Genomic DNA, 16,442 nt, shown 5'->3' with positions numbered 1-16,442 from the left:
ATTTTTATTTATGCTAACCTCCACATTCCCTTATGGACAGATAATTTTCTGTTGCTTCTTTATCCACTGATTTAACAAGAGTGTATTTCATTTGCAATCTTTCCCATTGTTGAATAGTTCCTGTCTCTTACCATTTAAGTTCCCCCACACTTGCATTCCCAAGAGAATCACAAGATGATTTTAGGCATCTTCAAGGGATTTGTGTATTTCCTGGGAGGCAACTTTCCCAAATATATACTTTAATCTCTTCAAGTAAGTTAAGTAATTATAAGGAATGATTTTCATTCCTTATAATTGAGACAGGAAATGCTATAGACTTCTGGTTCTAATTTTTATGTTATTTGAATGCACTTAGACCCCACCAAGCCAACAGAGATAGCAACAATCCTCTGATTGGGAGTCCCCAGAATCCTTCTGCCTTTAGCCCTTTCCCCAAGGACAACAGAAATCTCCCCAGCTCAGTAAGTCAGAGCTTGCCTTTTAGCTGGAACAACTTTAAGTAGTTGGTGTAATCTCCACAGCTGCAGCCTTGTTCAGGATGTGTGAGGCCCCATTGAGCAAACTACGACTAACACATCTTTGCAAAGTCTTAGCAAATTTATAATGGATAAAAACAAAAGAAGACACTCTTTCCAGAATTAAACGGCACCCTTCGGACAAAGTCACCTTTCTGCCATTCTAAAGGCACTAGGTGCTTATATACATTTCCAATGACTTAAGGTCATTTTATATACATTGACCCTTTTTTTTAGAGAACATAAATTTGGTTTGTGAGAATTCTATCATGTTCTAAATACACAGTTGAATTTTACTATTTTATTAAATAATTTCTGAAGGTGAGAACTCAGGATCAAGAAATTATTTTATAAAGCAAACACCTTGGAATTTCAGCTATCTTAGGGTGAAATAATTGCCAGAGTTATTGACATGAAAATAATGTTCATTTTCCTCTGAGGCTTGATTTATTACTCGGGTTTGGAATGGGAATTCACCCTCTTTTTCTGAGATTCCACTGAAAGTCCCAATTCTAATTATGTAATTTTAAGCAGCTCATCTCAGGAGATAACCAAGGCAATATGGTCAAAAGACAGTACTGAATTTTTCTGGGTATTACACATGAAATCTATTGAAGTAGAATGTTTGTCAGATTTTTTTCACTTCAGATTTGGTGGACATGGTTTGTTTATAAGAGATATAACACATAATACTGATAAAAATACAACTAACCTGAATAAGCAGATTTATGAAGAAATATTTAATACTTTCAATTTTTTTTGTGCCCAAAAGGTTGGTACATAACTAATATGGGGCTTAATGTAATAACTCCCATGGACCTCTCTTTCTACCTGACTCTTTCACTTTTGAACAAATTACCTCATCAAATCTGATTCCACAAAATCAAGTCTCTCTATTTAAATCTGTGCTATAGAGAACTTGAGCCCACAAACAAAAATATTGTATATTTTTGGCCATTGCTTGAAGCTAAGTCATCTTGTGCAATCATCAGATTGAGTTTATAAAATGGTACTAGTACCATTCACATTTTATGGATGAGGAATCCAAGGTACAGAGAAATTTAGCAACTTTTGAAAAACTGTTCTGCTAGAATTTGAGCCCAAGCAAGTAAGTCTCCAAAGTCCATTTTTTTACTACCTCTCGTGACACCACAAGAGCATGTTTAGTAGCTTGTACATAGAATTTCTCCTTTGCCTAAAATTATGTTTACATATATATTTTAAATGGAAGAATTTTTTACTCAATATAACATTATAAATATTTCCCTGTCTTCAGAAAATAGAGAAAAACTAAGTCCATTATTATCAAAGCATAAAACCAGTTGAGAAGTTTGTCCCAATTGTAAGATAATTCTCTTAAGAATCTTGTGATTTGAAACCTAGCGTGTAGTAAGATAATCTTCCCTGAATCTGAGGGACAGAAGGCAGTTATTTAACTTCTTTAGATTTCCTCTATTCTCTCATTTGCAAAATTAAGATGATATGTTAGGTAATTTCCAGACTCTTTGCACTAAGCTGCCTGGAGCTGTACATTAGTCAACAAACATTCAAGAATTCTTTCTGAGCACCATTTTGACAAGGGTCAAGTGTAAGCATGTGACATAGCAGACGAGAGGACAGGATATGAGTAGTCAGGTGGAGTAACAGGAAATATTCTCTCCAAGGCACCTGCAAGAACTTTTAAGGGAATAGAGACTTGGCAAAGACAAGGCCACCCAGCAGAAATCCAGATGCTTATTCACAGTGCCCTTCCCTGGTGGTGTATCTTACCTCTCTTTCCACACCCCTGTCTTTTTATTCATGGCCCATGTTTGTTTCAACAGTGAAGTCCATATGCATATGTGTATCTCATATCTTTAGGACCTGGCTTTGATATCACAATCAAAGGTGAAATGTTACGTATTTAACAACCAATCAGTAAGGATGTTAGCTAAAGTGCTGAAGTGAGATTCTGAGGCACAAGCGTGAACCCTTTGGTTTCTGGATTTGGGAATAGGGAGCAGAGAATCCCAGAGGAGCAGCTGCACAGCTGGAATGTCAGGGTCAGCAGCCAAACGGAAAGGACACTGGCCCAATCAGGATGGATAGCTGTGAACAACTAGTTTACCCAGGCTGATGTGTGCCAAGTTCATTCATATTCTGCTGCAAATTTAAAATGATCAAACTTAAGATTAAATCTCACCAATTCTTATCAATTAAATTACACATATATGTATATATATGTACATACACGTGTATAGAGAAAGAGCAAGTGGGGGGCGGTGGTGGAGGGGGTGGGAGATGGCTATGCACAGCAGCTGCTTTAAAAAAAAATCTCCTTTTTCCTTACTCCAAACTAAAAAGTTCTCTCTCAATTCCAAGCCAAGCCTACTGACTAGTCTGTATTTATTCCCCTGTTATCCCATGACTCTTCATGGTACAGAGATGGGTCATTCTGCACAAGCTACCCCCAACTCTTTACTCAGTCCAAGGAAGTCATTTTCCAGCATCTCAACTTCTTTACTTCAGGACCTCAGTGTCCCAAGAGCAGTCGTCAAAACTCAGGCTACTCAGATGTTTATTTTTCATTGTCACATGAATTTATTTATATCTGAGATCTTTTTTGTTGCATTGGAATAAAAATGAAAACACTATATGCAAAAAATGTGAAGCTGAAATCCTTTGGATCTTGGTGGAGAGTGAGCAAATTTGGTGAGAAAAGAACATAGCTGTGAGCAAAGGGCCTCAAGTCCTGAGCTGAAGAGTCGGCATTCAGTTTGAGTTCCAGGGCGTGAGAGGTCTTAGAATTGCCTCTCTCAATGCACAACTCAAGCTCACCATTGTGCCTCCTACATAAGCATACCTCCTTTCCCTAAATTACCATCTCATGAAAAAAGAATTTCATTTATTCAACACAGACACTTCCTGGTATTTAACATCCAATATACAGAAGAAGTTGTCAAAGTACTGAAATCACTGAATTATCTCATTCTATCCTAACCTAATTGGTTACAGTGTGTGGGTGTGTAAGTGAGGGTGAGCATAGGTTTGTGGTGGGAGTGAGACTAAAGAGAAAAATAACTAGCTAATCATTTTCAAGTGTAAACATAGCAAAATATCTTTTCTTTTACATAAATATTCAGCTTTGGATTACTCAATTAAGACAGCAAATCAACTGAAAATAAACAGACTGAATGAGTTTCCTATGTTAATTCACATGATTCCTCTGAAACAGTTTTCTGGGAATCATAAAAGAAGGGTCATCTGCCTAACTTGGGCCACTAGAATGTAATTGACCTAGAAAACAGTCAAAGAGTCTTAACAAGAGAGAAGTCTGTAGAAACATTATGAAAACAATGTAAGTAGACCTAGAATAAGCTGTCTAATGTTTCTTATATTAGTTTCTTCATAGTAATTTCTTCAGATTTCTTGGTCCTAACTTATAAGTCATTGAACTTTTTTGACATCACATGATTTTCTTTATTCAGTGATGTATATAAATGTTCATTTTTCTAAAAGATGGTGCTAATTGAATTTTTTATGTTAGGAGTTAATAAGGGTTAAAAGCAAGGTAGAGAAAGGAAGGGACAGCTGAAAATTTTGCTATGTTTCTGTGGTTTTGAAAAAACCCCATGTTTTATGAATTAAAGCCATGGAAAACTATCATGATGTCTAAATATTTAAACGGAAATATTATGCTTCACAGAGGTCATTCTGGCACAGATGTTGGACCGTTCCACGTCTGGCCTTAAGAATCCAAGACATCAGAGCCTTGATGTCATCCTTTTAAGATTATAAAGCTCCACATTTTGATTAACTTGTTTTTATGAGACACAGGCCTGATGCTCAAGTACTTACATCTCATTATTTCATTTTTTTAAATTAACACCAAAATTTTCTTTCCTATGACTAAAATTAAATTATTTATGTTCCAGTACTAAATGAAAAATATTTAAAGTACAATAATTTGGGTTTAATTATTAAAAATATTATGGGGCTCAGAGGAAAAACTAGCCTATGTTCTAATATAGGATTGATATTAACAAAAAATGCTAAAGTGCTTTCTGAGAAAAGGGATTTTTCATAGAAATCACAAATGCACACTAAACATCCATGTCTGTGAGTAGCATTTTCTTTTTCAAAGTAAAATGTAATGCCTAAACATTTTGTGAATGTTGCAAAGCAAAATTCATGAACAGGTCTCCAGCTAAGAACAAAATGATTTTTTATGCCACCTCACAGACAGCCAACTCACACCTTCTGAAATACAGAGACTTGCAGTTCATTAACAGAGAATATATTTTATACCTATCAATAACACTATTTCTATCCCAGATCCAGTCTTTTTTTTAATTAATTAATTTATTTATTTATTTATTTTGGTACCAAGCACTTAACTCAGGGGCACTTAACCACTGAGCCACATCCCAAACCCTTTCTAACATTTTATTTCAAGACAAGGTCTTACTAAGTTGCTTAGGGCATCGATAAATTGCTGAGGCTGGCTTTGAATTTGTAATCCTCCTGCTTTAGCCCCTGAGCCCCTGGGACTATAGGCATGTATCACCATGCCTGGCTCAATCTGCAGTCTTACCCTTAAATTATTCCTTCCATAGTTTTTCCGGCTCCAACAGTGGTGACTCCAGGCATCTATTTGCTAGGCTGAAACTCTGACTACTCCCATTCGCTCACATCCACATCCAATCTTTTCAGAAATATTACAGTTGGGGCAGTGGTTGCCCTTCAATGGTAGAGCTAGGCTTGCCTAGCATGTGAGGCCCTGAATTTGATCCTCAGCACCACATAAAAATAAATGAATAAAATAAAAATATTGTGTCCATCTACAACTAAAAAATATTTAAAAAAAAAAAAAAGAAAGAAAAAGAAATCTTACAGTTGTACTTAGAAAATGTATCCAGAATCAGATCACTATTCACCACTATTTCACTAGATACAAGCCAATATCTTCCACCTGGACATAACAGCAGCCTCCAAGTCTTGCTTCTGCCTTGTCCCACTACAATATCTTCTTCACATGGAAAATATATGAGGCTTTTAAAACTTAAGTTGGATTATATTCTTTCTCTTCTCTAGACCCTTTCTGAGTAAATGACAAAATTCTTACAATGACTTTCATACTCTACTTGATATGCCCATGTATTTCCTCTCAGACCTCTCTCAAATTACCCTCACCCTTTGCTCTCTGCCCTAGCCACACCAGCCCTTTTGCTATCCCTCCAACAGGTAAGCATGGCCCTGGCTCAGAGCTATCTCTCCATGTTGTTCCCTCTATATGGACCACTCTTTATCCATAATAACCACACAGTTTATTCCATACCTCTTTCAGGTTTTTACTCAAATGGCACTTTCTCCATAGAGTGCAATTTGACCATCTTATTTAAAATTATAATCCTAATTTCCCTACCCATGCCCACACTCCTGATCGACCCTCTTACCCTGCCTTACATTTTATTTTTCCTACCATTTATCACCTTAAAACTTGTTATATGCTTTACTTATTTTTATGATAATTATTTACAATATCTACCAATCCCCAGCATGTAAGTTCCACAAGGGAGGTAATCTTTGTCTGTTTTCTGATAAATTCTAAACACCTAAGCAGCCCCTAGCGTATGATAGGTACCTGATAAGTATTTGTCAAATTAATGGGTAGATGAATGCAATCGTTCATCAAGCTGTGGAAATTCACTGTTAGTCTTCATGTATGCATCTATTGATCAACTAATTTTTACCAAGCACCTATTCTATACTCAGCATGTGTCTCTATTTCATCTTACCATTAGATTATGACAATTAAAATTTGGGACCACCTTTGATGTAGTTGTCCACAGAGATAAAACCGTCAAGACTTAAATGACCTAAATTAAGAGACCCTGTAGGCCAGCACTATCCAATTGAGTTTCTGTGATGACACAAATAGTCTGTATCTGTGCTGTCCAGAATGGCAGCCACTAGTTAACTGGGACTGAGTCACCTGGAACTATGACTCCTAGGACTGAAGACCCTAATTTTTATTTTATTTTATATTAATTAGTTTAAATAGCCAAGGGATTACTGCACAGGACAGCACAGCTCCAGTTTCTTACTATTCCTCCACTCAGGGATTTCCCTATGTTACTGAAGCAAGAATTAAAAACAGGCAGTGTAGATTGGTTAATCTGGTTAGATCAAAAAAATGAAGGCCCATTAGAGTCTGGGAAATTAGAGACTGGAAGAGATTGGAATGTTAATACCTGGGAGATTGGAATGTTAATGTCTTCAGAGCTCTTTGATTACCAAGATTCCCTGCATATACTACCCTTCCCAAAAGGTTACAGACAGGATTAATGCCTCCTGGGCTGCTACCTGCCTGGATCACCCCAATTGGCCCTTCATCCTGCCCACATGCTTCTCACCTGTTGGCCATCCCCCAGCATCTCCTGGGCCTAATCACATAGGCAGAAAGGAAAGAGATGGAGGGGGGAGGGGGAGGGCAGGAGAACAAAGAAAGTCTAAAATGTATAAAAGGGACAGGATGCTGTCACTTCTTGGGATACCAGGATACCAGCTATGGCCCTCTTCTCCTTCCCAGAGAAGTCTGTGTTACTATTTTTTAAATAAAACCTTCTTTATATGCTTGCTGCAGCGCTTCTCAAATGTTTAAACTTCAACATTTGTGGAACTTGTCACTGATAGGTTTTAATACCACAGGCACGTTCTCAGAAAAGATGACTAACAATTAGTTACTATCTCTTGTTAACTATCCTTTCTGTAGAAAACAACATACACAACCAGAAATGGCAGTGTTGCAAACTGATTTGTTAAACTCATTTTCAAAAACTACCTCCCAAGGCATTGTAGATCACACTCTGGTTTCCACCTTAGGATGATAGAATGAAAATGAACTGTACTCTTCTCTTCACGATGAAAACCATTAAAATTTTAGAAAGGATATTTTTCAAAATTCATATAACCGAAAAACAGTATCAGGCTTTGGAGGTCCATAACTTTGAGAAGACACTGGAAGACAGAAAGCAGATGGCATTAGAGCACAGATTTAAAACCACAGCTCAAAACAAGAATAGGAGAGTACTGCCAGAAATGTTAAGAATAGATACTAAGGACAAGAGGGAGGCCAGGAAAATAGGCAGTGTCATTGTTAGAGGCCAGCAGCAGGAATAGCCAGCAAAGTTGAACTGCGCACTCCCTCTCTACCAACCTAGGCCACATTTCAGCAACAAGAACTGTTGCTCCAGCTGGAAGCTACAGGTGTGGAAGCCTGGATCAAAGAAACAATGCCCTGAGCTACCCAAGAGGAATGAGACAACCCCTCTCCACCCAAAGCTAATCTGTGAGTCACCACAACCAGTGGCATCACCCTCTCCCCATGTACCCTTCAAACCAGAGTGAAAGACAAGTTTCACCCACAAATCCTGCCCTTCTCTCTAAACAGGCTGCTGAGGAACATAGAGCAGATAGTCTAATCAGGACTTCCAGGTAGGAGTTTGAACACTCAGGAGTCACCAAGCATGGGAGGAAGGTCACCACTACCAGGAGAGAAAGCCGAGTCCCTTGACTTTAAAAGTGAAGAAATAAAAATTAATAAAGAAGTCAGAATAAGATTTTAAAATTATATAGAACTATATGAATTAACCACAGAGATATTTGAGGAAATATTAAGTTTATATAAAATAATCAAATTGAAAGTTATTAAAATTTTGATCTTTTCAAATAGAATATTGAATGAATAGATCAAATAACAGAACAGGCACAAAGAAAATAATACCAAACCATAACATTAAGCCAAAAATTTATTCCAGAATGCAATAAAAAGTAATGAAGGGATATGAAGTATAAAGTGAAAGTTAAGAATCATGTAAGTAGACCCAAATGTTCCAACATCCACCTAATTGGGGTTACTAAAAGAAACACTAGAGGAAATAGAAGGAATATCTATCTATCAATATATATAGTTTAGTTATAGTTTAAGGACCTACTGATTATCAAGTAAAATATATTTAAATGAAAACTTATACATACATAGATGTTATACAATACTAACATTTGAGAAAACCGAGAGTAAAGGAAACATATACTAAACTCTGAAAAAGAAAAAAAAGTTTCCACAGAATATCCTAATCCTAAATAAATGTTGATTTTTTTTAAATATTTATTTTTTAGGTGTAGTTGGACACAACAGCTTTATTTTATTTATTTATTTTTATGTGGTGCTGAGGATCGAACCCAGGGCCTTGCAAGTGCTAGGGAAGCTCTCTACCACTGATCTACAACCCCAACCCTAAGTGTTGATTTTTTAAAAACAACAATGACAGTAATTTCTAGAACAACAATGTAGAACAAATATTCCAAACATGTCAACATGAGAGGGAACAGGGCTGGGTGCGAATGCTTCAGGTACAATTGCAGCACACAAAGATTTAGTTTTTGTTCAACTAATGTAGAAAGACACTGATGAATTCTGGTTATTGAATAAAAAATACATACTTGTATGTGCTAAAAATTGAACCACAACTATGAGAAAAACACAAATATAACTTATAATTTTTATGCCATCAGAAAAAATGTGAAAGAAAATGTGAATCCACCAAGGCACAAAAAACTTAGAATAGTATTCAAATACCTACACCCCTCCTCCCCCCACAGAATAATCAGGTCCACAGAATTTTGTTGGCAGCTATTACCAATCGTTTTTAAAAAACAAAATTAATATTTTAAACAAGCATGGAAAAATAGAAGAAGCTACCAAATCTTTTAAGTATGTATCATAAGCTTTCTAAAATAAGGAAAGAAAATCAATCTCACAATCATGGATGCAAATTGCCAAATGAAATATTAGAAATTTAAATTCAGCAATCCATTAAGGGAACTTTCCAGTGCATTATTATCAAGTAAATTTTATCCCCAGAATGCAAAGATGGATTTTTTTTAAATATTTTTTTAGTTGTTGATAGATCTTTATTTTATTTATTTATATGCAGTGCTGAGAATCAAATCCAGTGCCTCATAAACGCCAGGCAAGCGCACTGCCGCTGAGCCACAGTCCCAGCCCCAGGATAGATTTTTGATAGTGAACAACCAATGTAATGTGCTTACTTGGTCATATGATTTAGGAGAAAAATGATTTCAGTAGGGACCCCAAAGATTCAATTGCGATTATATATGTACAAATAATGCCCGTGTGTGTGTGTGTGTGTGTGTGTGTATATGAATGCATGTAAACTATGTTGGAGTCTGTAAACAAGTCAAAATAACACCTGGCATTTTGCCAGGGGAATGTTAGAGTTCGTAAACAAGTCTGGATGGTGCCTGGCAAAATGCCAGAGGGAGTGGTTTGAGAAGTAACAAAACCGAGCCATTAAGTGTAGAGATTCCTGATTGGTTGACTGATGTATCTAGTTTATGCTAATTAGATAAGCTGTGTGGAATGTATAAATACTGCTCCTGTCCTGCAATAAACGGCTCCCACTCCTGCTGTATCAATGTACACAAGTTGTTCGTCACACACCCCCCCGGTTATTTTGCTGCAGCCGTACTCCGGCAAACTAAAACTAAAAAGAAACTTCTTTAATTTGATAAAAAAAAAAGTGTCTATCCCAAAGTACCACAAACATGATACTTATTAGAAATAATGAATATCTAAAATAAGGAACAAAACTAAAATTGCCCATTGCCATTGTTGCTATTTAGCATCAGATTGGTCACACTAGCCAATGGATTGAAATAAGTAAAACCATATTAAGTATTGTAAACATTGGAAAGTAAGAGGCAATCTGCTATTACTCACAGAGGACATGATCATCTGTCTAGAAAATTCAAGACAATCAACTGAAAAGTTACTATAACCAAGAAGAGAATTCAACAATTTGGCAAGATACAAAATCAACATAAATAACAACAACTTTTCTGTACATTGGAATCAACCATGTTGCAAGTGTAATTGAGAGGAAAAAAAAAATGCATTCCTAATGGCAACAAAAATACTAAAGCACTTAGGAATAAAATTAATAAAAATAAATAAGAACTCTGGGTGAAAAAAATTACAAAGCCCAATTGAAAAAATGGCTTGAATAGGGAAGAAATATTCCACATTCATAGATTAAAACCCCAATATTTTAAAATATAGATTCTCGGCTTCGAGAGCCGGCGCCATGACCGCTTCAGGGCTCGTGGGCTTGCTTGGCCGCACCACTGCCACCGCATGGAGAGCTGCAAGATCACCAATTCTGTGTCAGTCTTTGAGGAAAATGAGTTCTTCTCAAGAAGGGAAGTCTGAATCTGTCAAACAACCCCTTAGGAAGCCAAAGTTACCAGTAGGTCGTTTTGATGCACCAGAGGATTCCCATTTAGAGAAAGAACCACTGAAAAAATTTCCAGATGATGTTAATCCAATTACCAAAGAAAAAGGTGGACCTAGAGGCCCAGAACCTACCAGATATGGAGATTGGGAACGAAAAGGACGTTGTATTGATTTTTAAGTCACATATTTAACTTCAAAGGACACTGTATTGATTTTTTTAAGTTACATTCTTTAACTTCAGTATCATTTTCTGAATATATACATCTGAATTACTTATTTCAGATTATTTTCTTTTTTTATATCCTTTAAATCATCTAATTTCTTTTTTTTTTCTTTTTGGTGGAACTGGGGATCACGCCCAGGGCCTCATACTTACTAGGCAGGCACTCTACCACTGAGCTAACATCCCAGACCGAAATTATTTTAACTTCTGTACTATGTTTAACTAACTAAATACACACACACACACACGTACATATATATACACACACATATATACATATATAATGGATTTAGATGAAAATATGCTGCTATAAATTAGGAAAGGGAAGATATTTTTATATTAGCTCATAATTAACTTTAACTTATTAGGGTATATAAAAACATAATTATATAATTATAAATCTTTACTTCATTTTTTTCAATTTAAATTAATTAGTTGCTTGTACAATGTATGTGTAAATAAAACAATTTTAAAATCAACTGTGCTGCCATGGACTCGGTAATAGTGGCTTTTTAAATGTGAATTAAATAATGTATTATAGTTTGAGAAACTCACAGTAATGACAGAAAAATCTTTAGCTTGGAGCCACTTAGATTCAAATCCTGAAGCCACTACTTACCAACTATGTAACCTTGAATAAGTTATTAAACTTCTTTGGAATTTGGGAAGATTAATAAGTGGATCCATTTGTATTAGGGGTTTGCAGAGAAAAAGAACCAATAGGAGATACATACGTATATAGAGAAAAAAAAACAGATCAACCTTTTAGGACGGATTGGCTAATGCAGTTCTAGAGACTAAGAAGTTCCATGATCTGCCACATTCAAGCTGGAACTCTAAGAAAGCCAGTAGTGCATTTTAGTCCAAATCCAGAGGCCTGAGAAGTGGTTAATTTAAATCCAGTCTGAGAGCAAGATGAGATAAGATGTACCAGCTTACACAGTGAGGCAGGAAAAAAAGGGGTGAATTCCTTCTTTCTCTGTATTTTGTCCTATTCAGAACCTCAGCAAATTGGATGATGCCCAGCCACATTGGGAAGGAGTTTACTGAGTCTACTAGTTCAAATGTTAACCTCAAACTAGGTGTGATGGCAAACACTATAATCCTAGCTATTTTAGGAGGCTGAGGTAGTAGAATCAGCGGAGTCCATATGTCAAGACCAACCTAGGCAACAAGACCTCCTCTCAAAAAACAAGTAAGAGGGGGCTGGGGATACGGCTTAGTTGGTAGAGTGCTTGCCTCCCATGCACATAGTCCCTGGGTTCAATCCCTAGCACAAAAACAACAACAAAAACAACAAAAAACCCACATGCAAAAGCAACTAAACGTCAATCTCATTCAAAAACACCCTTATAGACCCATCCAGAAATGACCTTTAATTTGGGCACCTGTGATATACTCAAATTGACACAAAATTAACCATGATAGTGCAGAACAATTCATAGGACATATCTCGTAAGTGTTAGCTATCATTAAATGATGAATATTTTTCTAAGTTCCTGGGGGATATATTTGAAAATTTTGAAATATTTGGGTTAAAGTTGTTTTACTATCATTAAAAATTTTTATTATCATTAATAAAATCATTAATAAAAAATCATTTTATTATCATTAAAAAATATTAGCTAAAAATACTGATTATTTGCATGGTGAACTGAATTGGAATATATATTAGTTTGTGAAACAAATTTCAGGTACAGAAGACAAATGTGAGAAAAGTAGGGGATGGAATGGGCCAGTTTAGTCTGTTTTGATGATTGAAAATCTTCTACCCTGTGGCCTTCTGATAACTGGGTCAGGAAAAGTCAAGTGCAATTTGCAGATCTGAAATGAAGGAAGAACAGAAATTGCTGGACTCCCCTAAGGCATCTTGCTTCTCTAGTCCTCTGGCTTCACTCAGTTGCAGAAGTTGGACCTTCAGCCCCTAGGTTACTCTTGAATTATTTAGGAAGAAAGATTGCGCACCGAATGCTTATATGTTATATGAGTTATTTGTATTATATAGTTCAGTAGTACTTCAGAGGATTGTAGGGAGATTTTAAGAGAATAAGCTATGTGTGTGTTGTGGGGCGGGGGAGAGAGAGAGACAGACAGACACTGTGATTGAACCCAGGGACATGTTACCATTGAACTGAGTATGTATGTGATCCTGGGGAATTAATCTGGAAGTGCTCTACCACTGAGCTACATCCCCAGTTCTTTTTATTGTTGTGTTGAGACAGGGTCACACTAAATTGCCCTGGCTAGCCTTGAATTTGGCTATCCTCTTGCCTCAGCCTCCTGAATAGTTGGGATTACAGATGTGTACCACCACACCCAGCTAAGAGAATGAACTTTAAAACATATATTCTCTCCACAAACTAGTCTGCTAATTAGCATTAGTCATTTTGTCTTTATATCATTTGTCATCTCTGAGTCAATATTTGTTCTACTTGCAATTACTGTGTGTAGTACCAAATAATAACCACATTTATTTTAAAATATAATTTATTCAAACTCTAATTAGTCCAAGTTAGTGAGGGTTTACTAAGTTAACATTCCAAACTGGTATGTTAAATGATTTTGTATTGTAAAATATCAATAAAATATTGCTTGTGTTCTATATTAATTATCATGATATGTGATAAAGACAATTCAAATACTTTTTAAAGCAAATATACATAAACAATCAAAATCATATTAAGATAATAGAAATCTTAGCCTCTCTTAATAATGTGTTTCATAATGGTAATCAAATAGTACAGGTAAAATTGGTGGCATGATTTATGGTCTTTGTATCCACCAAATATTAATGAAAAAACTTGAAGACTTTGGTACTTACAAAGATATGACAGCCCTGGGAAATGTATCACTCAAACATCGTCCTGTGGGAAGCAGAGTGGACTCAGACCTCAGCTGCTATCTCCATGGGATCTGCCACTGTGTTCTTACTTTTCCAGTCAATGAATGAGTATGGCAGGGTTATTAATGCTGCATCCAAACCCCCGATAATGGGTAGCATTGGATGAAGGACTCCATTAACTCACCCAGAATTTTCTTTAGACTGTGCTATTCTCTGAGATTTCACCCAATTCTCCATTCTTTTACTCTCCTTTTCACTGGTGTCAGACCATGCCTACTCTTCCTCTTTATAGTTCACAGATGTCTCCTTCAATAAAACTCTTTCAGATGAAAAAAAATAAATAAATAAATAAAAATAAATAAATAAAATATAGATTCTCAAATTACAAATATAATTTCAGCAAAATCTATTCAACATACAGATTTTTTGTGAAATTCTAAAATTTGTATAGAAGATTTAATTAACAATGGTAATTAATGTCATTTTTCAAAAAAAATAAAAAGACAAAGACAGGGAACTTGTCCTAATATATATTAAATATAAATTATATGTTTGTGGTAACTAGAACCATGAGATATGAATGCAACAATGTATAAGTAGTTTGAAGAAACAGAATAGTCTAGAAATAGACTCATTATAAATGGGAATTTTACAGATAATGTCAGAGTTAAGATCTACATCCAGTCTTCCAGGTCTTATTTCTTGATTCACTATTTCTTGACTATTATTGGGCAAGTTATTTGATATTTTCATGCTTCAGTTTCTTTGTTTATAAAGTAGGGAATAATCATAGCACTAACTTAGTATGTTTATTTAAACTATACATATGTGTGTGTAACTAAAACACATATTTATGAAATATAATAAAATATAACTTCAAATCAATGAGAAAAAATAACATGGTATTTCAAATCAATGAAAAGAACTAGCTAAGCATTTAAAAAATAAAACTAGATTTTATATTATACCACTCACAAAAGTATAATAAAAATTTAAAATTTCTCAATGATAAGAAATTATTGAAAGAAAATGTAGGCAAATCGGGTGTGGTGGCACAGTCCTATAATCTCAACTCCATGGGAGGTGAAGCAGGAGAATTGCAAGTTTGAGGCCAGTCTAGGCATCTTAGTGAGACCCTGTCTCAAAAAATAAATAAATAAATCAAAGGTTAGAGATGTAGCTCAGTGATAGAGCACTGACCTAGATTCAATCCTAGTACCAAAAAAGAAAAGAAAATATAGGTAAATGTGCACCACTTTGGAGTCAGGAAGTCTGTTTGAAATAATACACTAAAAGCAAAAGTCATTTTTAAAAATGTGATGAATTTAACCACAAAAATTTAAAACACCTGAATGACCAAAGACCCGAAGAATGAAAAGTCAACTAACAGAAGATATTCCATAACAAGTATCAACAAATGATTTAAAGAAAGAAAGAAAGAAATCTACATGAAAACTGAGCCAAGAATATAAACTGGTAATTCAATGCAGAAATTATAAAAATGGTCAAGATTTGAATAAATGGTTACTCAACCTCACCTTTATGGAGGAAATTCAAATTCAATGAGTATATTCATGTACAACTGGAGGGAATACAAGTATAACCACTTTCAAAATCATTATGCATACCTCTCCACGCCAAAAATCTACTGTTAGTATCTCTCCCAGGGGCACTTAACAGTGAGCCCAAAGAGGCCAGTACAAGTATTTTCATTGCATATTATTCGTAACTGTAAAAGTTCAAAACAACCTAAATATTCATAAAATAGGAATGACTAAATAAATAATTGTGCATTCTTTCTATGGAAGACCATGCTGCAATTTTCTAAACTGAGATGACCTTATTTGTGTGGACATTAAAAATTGTCTTACCATATTGTTAAATGAAATAATGGATACATATTTTTTAAAACATAGATACATAGATTTATTTCCCCTGGGCAATGCCATGGAAAAGTCTGGCAGCATATATGTTGCTAATATTTCTAGAGAGAGGGAAATAATCAAAGCTCTACCACTGTGCCACATTCCCCACCCAAGGGTACTTATTTCAGTAAATTCAATAAAGTTAAAATTTTTATAAGGAGACTATTACTAAGGTAATATAAAATTATTTTTATGTATTATAAATGTGGAAGATAATAAAAGTTAAGTTTTAATAAAATTTTGTAAACAACGTTGCTTTAAAATGTTAAAAGTCAATGAAATATTGCCTGAAGTGGTGGTGTATGCTTATTATCCTAGTACTGTGAAGGCTAAGATAGGAGATCACTAGTTCAAAGCACAATTTAGCGGGACTCGCAGCAATTTAGCAGGATCTTCAAATTAAATAATCAAAAGGACTGGGATTGCAGCTCAGTGGTAAAGCAGCCACATGTTCGATCCCCATTACCAGATTTAAAAAAAAAAAAAAAATTCAATGAACAGTCTCAATAAAACCTAAACCAGTTCTTCCTTACATTCATGGTACTGGAGGATCCAAATATACTGCGGTCACACCAAGAAATGTAATCTTTTGCCCTTTGTTCTTACACACTAAAAGGTAATTTTGGTAAAGTTTTATTTT

At 35.3% G+C, this 16,442-nt stretch overlaps 2 protein-coding genes across 3 annotated transcripts in view; one reads left to right on the top strand and one right to left on the bottom strand.

Annotated features, from left to right (window-relative positions):
- Filip1 (filamin A interacting protein 1) overlaps window positions 1–16,442 on the bottom strand; it is a 174,555-nt gene that overhangs the window by 135,571 nt on the left and 22,542 nt on the right. Inside the window, exon 2 of one of the 2 annotated variants that reach the window (XM_048800495.1) lies at window positions 14,062–14,196. The exons of the other annotated variant lie outside the window; for it this stretch is intronic. The gene's annotated coding sequence lies outside the window, so the exon portion shown is untranslated. The remainder of the gene's footprint in view (window positions 1–14,061; window positions 14,197–16,442) is intronic. 2 annotated transcript variants of the gene reach the window in all.
- Window positions 10,587–13,637, top strand: Sdhaf4 (succinate dehydrogenase complex assembly factor 4). The gene has a single exon (XM_048800571.1). It carries the CDS (start codon window positions 10,664–10,666, stop codon window positions 10,988–10,990), a length of 327 nt encoding a protein of 108 aa, XP_048656528.1. The 5' UTR covers window positions 10,587–10,663; the 3' UTR covers window positions 10,991–13,637.

This window comes from Marmota marmota, unplaced genomic scaffold, assembly GCF_001458135.2.
Source record: "Marmota marmota marmota unplaced genomic scaffold, marMar, whole genome shotgun sequence".
NCBI classification, from domain to species: domain Eukaryota; kingdom Metazoa; phylum Chordata; class Mammalia; order Rodentia; family Sciuridae; genus Marmota; species Marmota marmota.
The sequence above is the reverse complement of the archived record's forward strand: the minus strand, read 5'-3'. Positions and strand labels throughout refer to the sequence as shown.